This window comes from Pristiophorus japonicus, chromosome 16 (genome assembly GCF_044704955.1).
Source record: "Pristiophorus japonicus isolate sPriJap1 chromosome 16, sPriJap1.hap1, whole genome shotgun sequence".
Taxonomy (NCBI): Eukaryota; Metazoa; Chordata; class Chondrichthyes; family Pristiophoridae; genus Pristiophorus; species Pristiophorus japonicus.
The window spans coordinates 100,597,505-100,610,527 of NC_091992.1; the positions used below are offsets into that span (position 1 = coordinate 100,597,505).

At 45.3% G+C, this 13,023-nt stretch overlaps 1 protein-coding gene across 2 annotated transcripts in view; it reads left to right on the forward strand.

Annotated features, from left to right (window-relative positions):
* ogfod3 (2-oxoglutarate and iron dependent oxygenase domain containing 3) overlaps positions 1-13,023 on the forward strand; it is a 126,611-nt gene that overhangs the window by 72,382 nt on the left and 41,206 nt on the right. For both annotated transcript variants that reach the window (XM_070857614.1, XM_070857615.1), the window contains exon 8: positions 7,581-7,704. In XM_070857614.1, the coding sequence (XP_070713715.1) occupies positions 7,581-7,704 (124 nt within the window). The remainder of the gene's footprint in view (positions 1-7,580; positions 7,705-13,023) is intronic.

The window sequence follows — 13,023 nt, forward strand, 5'->3', positions numbered from 1 at the left end:
TTTGCCGGCCGATCGGGAAGTCGACTGGCAAAAATAATAACATGGCAGCCGCAGCAGTGGGCCCTCCCCTTGAAAGGCTGCTGCGCTGCCGGGCCACACGCACTCGGGTGCACCGACGGAGAAAGCTGTTGGGGGGCACTGCGTGGCGGGGCAACAATTTTTTCCCCTAAATATGGGCTACAGTATTCTTCAGGTGCGGGAGAGCGGCGGTGCATGAATTTGATGACGAGCTTGCAGCGGTCATCAACAGTGGGGCGGAATTGGGGACAGGCCGAAAAATCCCTGACCTGAATTTGGGTCGGTGTGGCCATTGGACTGCAACGCGGCGGCCACTCGATTCCGCCGCATGGCCGCTGCAAAACGGCGGATACAGGCCTTATAGGGACCCTGATTTTCAACCCCAGTGTTTTTGAACTACTCAGCTTCATGTTGTTTAGCAAATGCAGTGCATGTCAAAGCTAGCAGAGCGTTTGGTGATTTGAGAAACTAATGCAAGAAATGTTAAAAGTGGTATCGCGTTCAATGTCCCTGAATTTCATGCAGTACATGATTACGAATGTCAGAGATACTGACCCTGACGTAGAAACATTAATGTCAAGGGTAATTGGGATTTCTAGAGACAGTCTTCACTGTGATTGCTGCTCATCAACTGGTTTTCTTCCATGATTTTTGAGCAAAGCAGAATGTGCAGGTTTTACTTGATTTTGCTAATGAATAGCATTAGCACCGAACAATTTTGAAGGTTACATATTCAGCCTGATGATTTAATCTATTTATTTCTGCACACACAAATTCCAAATTTTACAGACATTTCAGGTTTTCTTTATCACACAGCCCTCTGCTCATTGCTTTTCATGACGTCTTTGTCTGTATATGTGTCAAAGATATAATTATGAATTGGTGTTATGACTTTATAAGCATGTATCAAATTGCACCATTTAATATTCGAATTGCTAAGTAATGCGCTGAAAGGGTAACACATAATTATAATTTTCAGGATGTTTTTTGTGCTGTGAGCAGTTCTTCTCTCTTGATCATTCAAATTCTTCATCAGCTCATGTTCTATTTATATGTAAATCTCAAGGATCTGCAATCAAATTCCATGTTCAGGTTTTGAGTTGTGTTTCATCCTGTTTTGTCCTCGAGTTGTGTTCACTCGGCTATGTAGATAAGAGGCTTTATTTTCGGTACCATTGGGTGCTGTTTTTTTGGTGGCCGCTGATTTTTTTGGAACAATTTTGATTTTGCAACTTTCCTCAAAGTTTGTATGTTGGCGGTGACTGTCAGTGCCGGATTTTTTGTACGCCAGAATTTTTAGCGCTGGTCTAGGTGAAAACGTTTTTGGCCATTTGGCCTGAAAACCGTGCCGTTTTTGGCCATTTCACCGATTTTCACCAATTTTTTTTCAGGGCGGCGTTCAGTGGCCTTAAGTACCGATCAGAAAACTTCACGTTAGCTTAAGTAAATCGAGTATAGTTCTGAATTTTTGGATTGACGGAAGAAGACAATTTAAAACACAAATTCATGCTGATTTTTGCAGAGGGAACTCAGAAAATAACTCGGAAATTAATTTTTCTCAAGGAATGTTTTTGGGAATGGGCAAATTGCGTTCCACCCCTCCACTGAATCTCTGCTCACGGGGCTCCAGGCACGGGTCCGAGGAGTGCCGGGCAGCCGGCGGCAGGATCGCTTCCTCAGCTGGACAGCTCGACACTTGGATTTCACCCCCCTCCCCCCCCACCCCCACAGGCTCCACTTGTAAAGAAGCCCATGGTGGGGCGGGTGGAATCCAGGCGCCTAGCTCCTGTGTTTCTATCCGGCTGAGGGAGCGATCCTGCCAGCATGCACTCCGAACTGTGCATCGGAGACAGCACAACTCATCAGCAAACATACACATTTCGGCAAAAGCTCTTAGTGCCATAAATCGCTGTGCGTCTTCTCTCCATCAAGACAGAGCTTAGTGTTGCGCATGCGCGCAGATCAGGGTGTGGTCCGTTGCTTGACAAATCTTCTGGAATTTTTTGAGGGTGTAATTAGTAGAGTGGACAAGGGAGAACCAGTGGATGTGGTGTATTTGGACTTTCAAAAGGCTTTTGACAAGGTCCCACACGTGAGATTGGTGTGCAAAATCAAAGCACATGGTATTGGGGGTAATGTACTGACGTGGATAGAGAACTGGTTGGCAGACAGGAAGCAGAGAGTTGGGATAGACGGGTCCTTTTCAGAATGGCAGGCAGTGACTAGTGGAGTGCCGCAGGGCTCAGTGCTGGGACCCCAGCTATTTACAATATACATCAATGATTTGGATGAAGGAATTGAGTGTAATATCTCCAACTTTGCAGATGACACTAAACTGGGTGGCAGTGTGAGCTGTGAGGAGGATGCTAAGAGACTGCAGGGTGACTTGGACAGGTTAGGTGAGTGGGCAAATGCATGGCATTTGCAGTATAATGTGGATAAATGTGAGGTTGTCCACTTTGGGGGCGAAGGCAGAATATTATCTGAATGGTGGCAGATTAGGAAAAGGGGAGGTGCAACGAGACCTGGGTGTCATGGTTCATCAGTCATTGAAAGTTGGCATACAGGTGCAGCAGGCGGCAAAGATTGCAAATGGTATATTGGCCTTCATAGTTAGGGGATTTGAGTATAGGAGCAGGGAGGTCTTAATGCAGTTGTACAGGGCCTTGGTGAGGCCTCACCTGGAATATTCTGTTCAATTTTGGTCTCCTAATCTGAGGAAGGACGTTCTTGCTATTGAGGGAGTGCAGCGAAGGTTCACCAGACTGATTCCCGGGATGAACACACTGACATATGAGGAGAGGCTGGATCGACTGGGCCTTTATACATTGAAGTTTAGAAGGATGAGAGGGGATCTCATAGCAACATACAAGATTCTGACGGGACTGGACAGGTTGGATGCGGGTAGATTGTTCCCGATGTTGGGGAAGTCCAGAACCAGGGGACACAGTCTAAGGATAAGGGTAAGGCCATTTAGAACTGAGATGAGGAGAAACTTCTTCACTCAGAGCTGTTAACCTGTGGAATTCCCTACCGCAGAGAGTTGTTGATGCCAGTTCATTGGATATATTCAAGAGGGAGTTAGATATGGCCCTTACGGCTAAAGGGATCAAGGGGTATGAGAGAAAGCAGGAAAGGGGTACTGAGGTGAATGATCAGCCATGATCCTATTGAATGGTGGTGCAGGCTCGAAGGGCCGAATAGCCTACTCCTGCACCTATTTTCTATGTTTCTATGTTCTACTAGGGCGTCACCCAGCAAAGGTGTGTGTGCTTCAGTAAGTACTGTCTCACAGTAACAAGAATAACAAAATTAAGAATAAGAATTATGGGTGCAAATCTTACTATGCATCATGTAGTAAGGTTGGTTTACATGCATGTCAGGAAGAGGCAACGGATGATACGACGCCACCATCGCAGAAACCAGATCACTCGGGCAATGATGGGGAGGCGGCCATACCCTGATCGAATCTACCGGGACAGGAGTTCATACCTACACCTGAGTGAGGCAGACTGTATTTGCAGGCTACGATTTAGAAAGGTGGTCATCACCGAGATCTGCCAGCTAATCAGCCAAGAAGTGGCAGGAGGACTGGCCTACCTGTGGAAGTGAAGGTCACTGCAGCACTTGCCTTCTATGCTTCTGGCTTGTTTCAAGCAGCAACTGGGGACATGTGCTGCATCTCGCAGCACGCCGCACATTGCTGCATTCAATAGGTGACTGCTGCACTGTGTGCCAAAAGGGACCAGTTTATCAATTACCCTATGACCACGCAGGTAATGCGAGACAGGGCTGTGGGGTTCTCCAGAATTGCTGGCTTCCCAAAGGTATAGGGTGCAATCGACTGCACCCACATCGCTTTGCGAACACCTTTGGTCGATTCCGAGGTTTATCGCAACAGGAAAAGGTTCCATTCCCTAAATGTGCAGCTCGTCTGCGACGATCTGCTTTGGATCATGGCAGTGAATGCCAATGATCCAGGTAGCATCCATGATGCTTTTATCCTATGTGAGAACGTTATTACCATGTTTCAGGAGCTGCCAGAAGGGCAGAGGTGGGCTCGGGGACAAAGCGTATGGGTTCGCCATCTAGCTTATGACCCCTTTACGCAATCCCCGCACTGAGCCAGAGTGTTGGTACAACGTGTCGCACATATAGACATGGAGCATCATAGAGCAGCCAACTGGCATACTGAAGCAGCATTTCTGATGCCTGGAGCACTCTGGATGCTACCTACAATATGCCCCTCACCATGTCGGTCAGTTCACTATCGTGTGCTGCATGGTGCACAACTTGGCCATCATGAGGGGCCAAACACTGGACATTGAAGATATACCTGAGGGGAGAAGGGGGGGGGTGGGTGAGAGAAGGATGAGAAGGCTGACAATGAGGAGGACCAGCAGCAGCAGGACGACAATGAACCCATGCCACCACCTCAACCCGTAGGACGACGTGCACCTATAGCCATAGCTAGAGACTTGCGTCAGCGGCTAATCCATGATGGCTTTGGTGCCTGAAGGTTAAACGGCCCGACAGTGTTGACTCTTTGCACCGGTTAGTGTGAAAAAATAATGTACATCATAATGTACGTAATGTTGTATTGGTTTATTTTGCTTTACTTCAAAAAATAATGTGCAGGATTCTGCTTAAATTTTAAAAATAATTGGGCTTATTAAACATTTGTACAGTTTTACTTAGCTTTAATAAAACATTTTGTATCAAACTTTTAACATTTTCAATGAAGAAAACAACAAGTAGCAGCAACAAAAAAACTCTAGCTGCAGCCATCTCTCCTCCCCCTTATTCAAAGACCTTAGCACTGTGCGCCCCTCTTGCCCCTCTTGCCGCCTCTACCCCTACCCGAGCCCGTTGTCTCAGACTTCTGCTTCCTCACCCTGACCCCAAGGTTTTTTTTGCTTTCTGCGCGAAGGGGCATTTGTTGTTGGTGGGGTTTGGAAGGGACAGACCGAGTAGACAGCATTGCGGAAGGCCCGGGTTCCTTTTCGGACTCTTCTTCAGCCTGTGGATCAACCCGCGGCCAACTTTTTACTGACAGTCACTCCAGCCAGTCGGCACACATGCACTGAAAACATGTGACCTCCCCTTATCCGGAAATATCCCTCATTCGGAACAGGCCAGGTCCCGAGGGTTCCGGATAAGGGAGGTTCAACCTATATTCCCATTTATAGTAATGGGAGCTCCGAGCTCCTATTACTATCAATGAGAATACTACTAAAAACATATAAGGAACACTTCACTTTTTAAAAAAAGTAATAGAAATTAAATTAAATTCAATGTTTTATAATTTTTTAACCTTTTTTTTAAATTAAAAAATGTTTTAATAATGTTAAACATGAATTTACCTTCATGGGTAGGGTTTTTAATATAAAAATAAGTAATAAAATTTAATTTTTCTATCTTTTAAAACTCATATGCCAATAAAAGCAGGCGTGAGCGTTTGAAGGACATTCGCTGGGCAAGAGTTGGGCAAATAGCCCAAATCTCCGCTTGCGAAGGCCCTTCTCCCGCAAATGCGTGCGATCGGAGCCAGGTTCAGGGTCATGCGCTTCGCATGCCTATACCCAGAGCTTGTGGGGCCTCTTTGGGCACGTGTGCGCATCGTACTCGGAGAGGCCGCAATTTGCGGCCCTATATCTCTTCCTGTCAGCAGTCTTTTTCCCTCCTTTCATGATTCATAAAGTAGTGAGTACAACCTGCAATATTGTTACTTTAAAAAAAATCTTGTTCAGCATTTTTTATCCTTTTACTTCTCTCCATTGCAACCTCGCACATTTCTTCACTACAAATTTGAAACTTTTTCATTCAACAAAAACCAGAATGTTCCTCTGGGTAAATATTTCTGATCTTGACAGCCTGCCTTTCACATCCAGCAGTCTTCCCCAGCATGAAATCCATTTGCTTCCACCCTGGGCCTGTTCTCACTTCTAAGAGTTCTGATGCTTGTCTTTTGCTGTTCCTCCATTCGATAAATCGAAGGAGATAAAACTGTTGCTTCACTCATTCCAAAGGCAAATGATAGTGAATGCTTAATACAATGCCCCAGAATTCAGAGGAGAAAATTGGTGCACCATCTTCAGCAACATCTGATCCAGAAGGTGCTTTCGAGACGAAGAAAGCGAAATGTATCTTCCGCCTAGGCATTGGTGAGCTAGTGAAAGTAACGTGTCGATGTGAAAGCAAGCGCTCTACTTGGAACTCCTACACGGCGAGCGATCCCTAGATGGGCAAAGGAAACGTTTCAACGACAGCCTCAAAGCCTCCTTGATAAAGTGCAACATCCCCACCGCCACCTGGGAGTCCCTGGCCAAAGACCGCTCTAAGTGGAGGAAGAGCATCCGAGAGGGTGCTGAGCACCTAGAGTCTCGTCGCCGAGAGCATGCAGAAAACAAGTGCAGACAGCGGAAGGAGCATGCGGCAAACCAGACACCCCACCCACCCTTTCCATCATTGACTGTCTGTCCTACCTGTGACAGAGACTGTAATTCCTGTATTGGACTTTACAATCACCTAAGAACTCACTTTTAGAGTGGAAGCAAGTCTTCCTCGATTTTGCGGGACTGCTTATGATGATGATGTGTAGATGCTGAAGGTGGACCTAAACGACGGGTCAGATTTGGCTTTAAAAATGGACAATGCAAGGTAGGAATGAGAAAAAGCTATTCACTGGTGTACTATCCAAACTTTCTGCTTGTTCATTTTGGTTCCTTTCTCTTCTAGAAATTTCTTGGGTTTACTGCTGCTGTCTTATGTAAAGGATTGTTGATTTTAATGGTGTCATTGTCACTTGTGTTATTAGTGTGCTGATATAACCCCAGTTGATAAGAAATCGCCTTTTTCTTCTGTTGAAATGAATGGGCTAAAGCCTCTGTCAAAAAAAACAGACTGCGGCTTTTGACAAAAATGCTTCAACCATTCAGACGATAATATCATAAGATGTTATATATTTTATTGTGCAATATTTAGTAAACAAATGATAGAGGATGTGGAAGTGTTTTTTTCTCTCTATTGCATGAACCTTTTGCCCTAATGGATTGAAAACTTTGTCACCTGAACATGTAGCTCGGCAACGACCATGTGGATAGGCTCAGATGTTGCTGATAATGTGTAAAGAAAACTTGCATTTATATAGCATCTTATCACCTCGCAGAGAAACATCTCAAAGTGCTTATAAATGCTTCACAGTTACTGTTGTAATGTGGGAGAAAGCAGCAGCCAGGTTTCACTCAGTAAAATCCTACACGCAGCAATGAAATGATGCATGACAGGTTAATCTATAACTAGGCAGTTTTAAAAATGACTATGTTGGAACATTTTACCATGAACAGCAGTTACTTTGATATATGTCCATGTTGTTAGGACTAACACGTTGTGAGGGGTGAATAATTATGCTATTGGACTGCGATTGTTGAGTGACAGTTAGACAAATGGACTAAAAACAGAAGCCTGTTTTCTCGACTCATTACAGCGGATCATGTTCCTTGGTGCTTTTCTCTGGAATTCAAGCAGCAACTAAATCTGACATGCTCCGATGTTTTTCACAGGTGACATATGGATCATTTGACTACACGTCACTGCTGTACCTCTCTGACTACAAGACTGATTTTGGTGGTGGACGATTTGTGTTTGTTGATGAACTTGCCAACAGAACAGTGGAGCCTCGAATAGGTATGAGTTTTCTTTGCATTTTCTCAATCCTCAGAACCAAGGAAAATGCTTGAAACTTCCTTGAAATGTTTGGGCCTTGTGTTCTTCAAATGCCCGTGTTGGCGAGTGGAATACTTTCTATTTTTGTCACTCAGTGTCAGTAATTGGGATTCTTGGGCCAGGTATCACACTGACCTAATGTTGTGGGAAACTTCCTGTAGTTTACCTCATTAACCTAACACTCAAATAGCACTAACCTCAAAAGAGCATTCCTATTAGATTTGTGTCCATTTTTACATTTTCCACACTAATGCATCTTCTTACTTTTTATGAGGCTGAATTGTGGTTATTTTGTGCTGTGGCCTCATGTTTAATAGAAAGTGGGCTTAAACTGGCCAGGATCATTTCATCCTGGCCAGTGGATTCAAACCCCAGATCCTCGAAGTGAAAGGATATTTTTTGTGGCAATTTTCTCTTCCATTTTTTCCATGTGGGCATCACTGGCAAGACCAGCCTTTATTGCCCATCCCTAATTGCTGTTGACAAGGTGGTGGTGAGCTACCATTTCAGAGGGCAGTTAGGAGTCAACCACAGTGCTGTGAGTCTGGAGTCACATGTAGGCTAAGGATGGCAGACTATCTTCCCTAATGGACATTAGTGAACCAAATAGGTTTTTACAACATCTGATACTAGCTTTTATTTTAATTCCAGATTTCTTTAATTAACCAAATTTAAATTCCCCAGCTCCTGTGTTGGGATTTGATCTCTGATTTCCAGAGGAAATGGGGCATGGTAGCACCACAATGCCACAATGCTACCATGCCCCATTTCCCCTGCCCTCTGGTTCCATGGTTCACGGTCGATCCCAGTAGCGCACCTAAGTGACCATTCCCTTGTGTGACCCAAGATGACCATTTTAGCAGGCTATTTGATCATGAGAGTGGGCCATCACAGTGGGTCTCATCCTATGTCCACTGTAGCAGTCCACTAGCCGTGCCTGAGCCAAGCCGTTCTAGTACAGCTACAACACTAGCATCTATCCGACAAAGTGGAAAACTGCCAAGGTATGTCCTGTCGACAAAAAGCAGAACCAATCCAATCCGGACAATTACCGCTCCATCAGTCTACTCTCAATCATCAGCACAGTGTTGGAAAATGCTATCAAGCAGCACTTACTCATCAATAACCTGCTCACCGATGTCCAGTTTGGGTTCCGCCAGGACCACTCGGCTCCAGACCTTATTACAGCCTTGGTGCAAACATGATGTTAAGGGAATCAAAAGATCTGGGGATAGTGCAGGAAAGTGGAGTTGAGGTAGAATATCAGCCATGATCTCATTGAATGGCAGAGCAGGCTCGAGTGGTTCAATGGCCTACTCCTGCTCCTAATTCTTATGTTCTTATGGACAAAAGAGCTGAATTCCAGAGGTGAGGTGAGAGTGACTGCCCTTGACATCAAGGCAGCATTTGACCGAGTGTGGCATCAAGGAGCCCTAGTAAAACTGAAGTCAATGGGAATCAGGGGGAAAACGCTCCACTGGCTGGAGTCATACCTAGCAGAAAGGAAGATGGCTGGCGGTCAATCATCACAGCCTCGAAATTGCTGCAGGAGTTCTCAGGGCAGTGTCCTAGGCCCAACCAGCTTCAGCTGTTTCATCAATGACCTTCCCTGCATCATTATGTCAGAAGTGGGGATGTTCGCTGCTGATTGCACAGTGTTCAGTGCCATTCGCAGCTCCACAGATAATGAAGCAGTCCATGCCCGCATGCAGCAAGATCTGGACGACATTCAGGCTTTTGCTGAGAAGTGGCAAGTAATATTCGCACCACAAAAGTGCCAGGCAATGACCACCTCCAAAAAGCAAGAGACCAACCACCTTCTCTTGATATTCAACGGCATTTCCATCGCTTAATCCCCCACCATCAACATCCTGGGGGTCACCATTGACAAGAAACTTAACTGGACCAGCCACATAAATACTGTGGCAACGAGCAGGTCAGAGGCTGGGTATTTTGCGGCGAGTGTCTCACCACCTGACTCCCCAAAGCCTTTCAACCATTTACAAGGCACAAGTCAGGAGTGTGATGGAATACTCTCCACTTGCCTGGATGAGTGCAGCTCCAACAACACTCGAAGCTTGACATCATCCAGGACAAAGCAGTCCGCTTGATTGGCACCCCATCCACCACCTTCAACATTCACTCCCTCCACCACCGGCATTCAACTGTGCCTGCAGTGTGTACCATCTACTAGATGCACTGCAGCAACTCATCAAGACTTCTTCGGCAGCACCTCCCAACCCTGTGACCTCTACCACCTAGAAAGACAAGGGCAGCAGCTACATGGGAACTCCACCACCTCCAAGTTCCCCTCCAAGTCACACACCATCCTGACTTGTAAATATATCGCCGTTCCTTCATCGTCCCTGGATCAAAATCCTGGAACGACCTCCCTAACCGCACTGTGGGAGTACCTTCACCACACGGACTGCAGCTGTTAAAGATGGCACTCACCACCACTTTCTCAAGGGCAATTAGGGATGAGCAATAAATGCTGGCCTTGCCAGCGACGCCCACATCCCAGGAACAAATAAATAAAGGCTTTTAGCAAGGGTTGTTGCAAGTGCACAGGAGCAAGAATTCTGTTGATTTTCTCCTCTTGAGCCTCGAGGCACAGAGGCAAATTGTAGTAAACTATTTTTCACCCAGCTAGCTCAACACAGATTGCAAATTGAACTTGGCACCTTGTACACTATATTACAATTTGTAACATACCATTTTTATCCAGTGAGCCACTGGGGAATTGCAAAGGCAATATTGTAAATAAAACTGTGGCCTGTGAACCACATGTAGTCTTTGTATTCTTGTAATCTGGCTCAGAGCCAAGGCAATTCAGTCCTGTTCGTGTTTATATTTCTTCCTTGTTTATTTCTGTATGAATTTTGTTGGCTTGGAGTCTTGGAAAGGGCTGCTCTTTGTGTTGTTACCACTTCGGTGGATACATTTCAAATCAGAACAGCAAGATCTGGTTTTAGTAATACCTTTTAATATACATGCAAAGTAATGGGAAAATGAGTTTAAACCTTTAAAAATGACTCCTGAACTCCATGATATGCTCAAAGACAAAAGCTTGGATGTTGCTGTACCATTTAAACTTTGTCACTCCATAAGCTTCTCCTTACACTGAGCTTAGTCAAAATCTCCCTGTGTTGAACAAAATAGTACTTTTGTCCATTCATTCCTGTTAATTAACTTTATTTAATTTCTGTTGTGTAGTGCACTGATTCCAGTGTACGCCTAAAAGAAATAATTGGGATTAAACAGTTTATACACTTACCGTGTCTGTGATAGTTTGTTGTGTTTTTAATCACTTTTGGGTGAAATATATGTCCCTGTGTATTAGGTTTAGAGTGAATTAATAATTGAATGGGTGAAGGTCCGAAGGTTTGTATTTTGATATTTTTATCACTTTGTTTTGATGGAAATGCTGTTCCAAGGGTAACCTTTCCTGGCCAATTACTTATGTGCTTGCTGAGGCGCAACCACATTAAATCACATTTCATTACTAGTTCAGGAGCACGAATACTGCACGAGTAATATTTATATGTTGCTGAATACAGAAATCAAATTCAAGCCTGTTTTAATGGTGTTCTTGAATTTTCAAAAAGGCAATTTTAATCCTGCCCATCTGGCGGAAACCAGGCAGGCAGGCAATTAAAATGCTACGAGGAACTTGCCCTGCAATGTCCCTCTCCTTACCCTCAGTCACCAAGCAGGCAGAAAAGACAACTGCCGGAAACAGTAAAGTCCTTCTTTAAATATGCGAATTGGGCTCCGATGACATCATCATAAGAGCATAAGAAATAGGAACAGGAGTAGGCCATACGGCCCCTTGAGCCTGCTCCACCATTCAATAAGATCATGGCTGATCTGATCATGGGCTCAGCTCCACTTCCCCGCCCACTCCCCATAACCCCTTATCCTCTAATCGTTTAAGAAACTATCTATTTCTGTCTTAAATTTATTTAATGTCCCAGCTTCCACTGCTGTCTGAGGCAGTGAATTCCACAGATTTACAACCTTCAGAGAAGAAATTTCTCCTCATCTCTGTTTTAAATGGGCGGCCCCTTATTCTAAGATCGTGCCCTCTAGTTCTCATCTCCCCCATTAGTGGAAACATCCTCTCTGCATCCACCTTGTCAAGCTCCCTCATAATCTTATACGTTTTGATAAGATCACCTCTCATTCTTCTGAATTCCAATGAGTAGAGGCCCAACCTTTCTTCATAAGTCAACCCCTTCATCCCCGGAATCAACCGAGTGAACCTTCTCTGAACTGCCTCCAAAGCAAGTATATCCTTTCGTAAATATAGAAACCAAAGCTGCACGCAGTATTCCAATTTTTACTCAGAATGGCCCGACTGCTGTTTTAACCAGTGGTCTGAGCAGGGAGCCTGTGGTGGCTTTAAAGCCAGGTGAAGCTAGCGAGAGGAAGAGTTGGGCAAGAAGAGGCCCTCCTGATTGCAAGACCTTGCCAAAACCGGGTCCCTTACTTGAGTGATGGGAAACATCCTTTGCTGTCCAACATTATGGTCCCAACCACCGGTCAGCTGCTTTCCGCTAGTTTCGAGTCGCCAACTGACTGGGGGGACGTGCATTTCAGGCTTGGGAGTTAAAGTCACCTCATACGGTTGAGGCCAAGATGGTTTGCAACTCACCTCAGCCCCCACCCACTCAATTCCCAGCCTGAGTAAAAATTGGGCTGAAATCAGTGTTAGCATGAGTTGTCATCACATTAGTTGCCAATCCTTAGAAATTGGATGAATTCCACGCTGTATAATTTTTCAGTGGTGCTAAATGCACATTTAGGAAAATTGCAAAAATTGCAGAATAAACAGCTGAAATTGATTGCAAGCTCAGTAAGGAGCTTCTAGTTGTCTCACCGTCCCTCTCAGCGTGTAGCCTCAGTGTCCATGGCTCTTGCTCTCCTGGCTTCCTCTTAGCCCGAGCCCTCAGACCCTCTCTCCTGCACAAGGTCTCCAGCTTCTCTCCCACCCATGCATTTTCCAGTGATTTCAATGCTGCTGCTCCAGACTAACACGACAACAGTAGGAGGATCGCCCATTCCTCAGAAAGGAGCACTCCAAGCTGAGGCTTTCCTTCCAAATGAGGCCCACCCCCTTCGATCTCAACTTGAGCTGCCCTCTGCCCTGCCCCAGCCCCTGTTCCTCTCGCCTACACATGTGGCAGAAATCTCAGTCGGCCTCTCTCATCTTGCCCCTGACCCCCCACCTCCACTGTACATTCTCACTGCTGATCTACAAAATGCTGGCAGCACTTT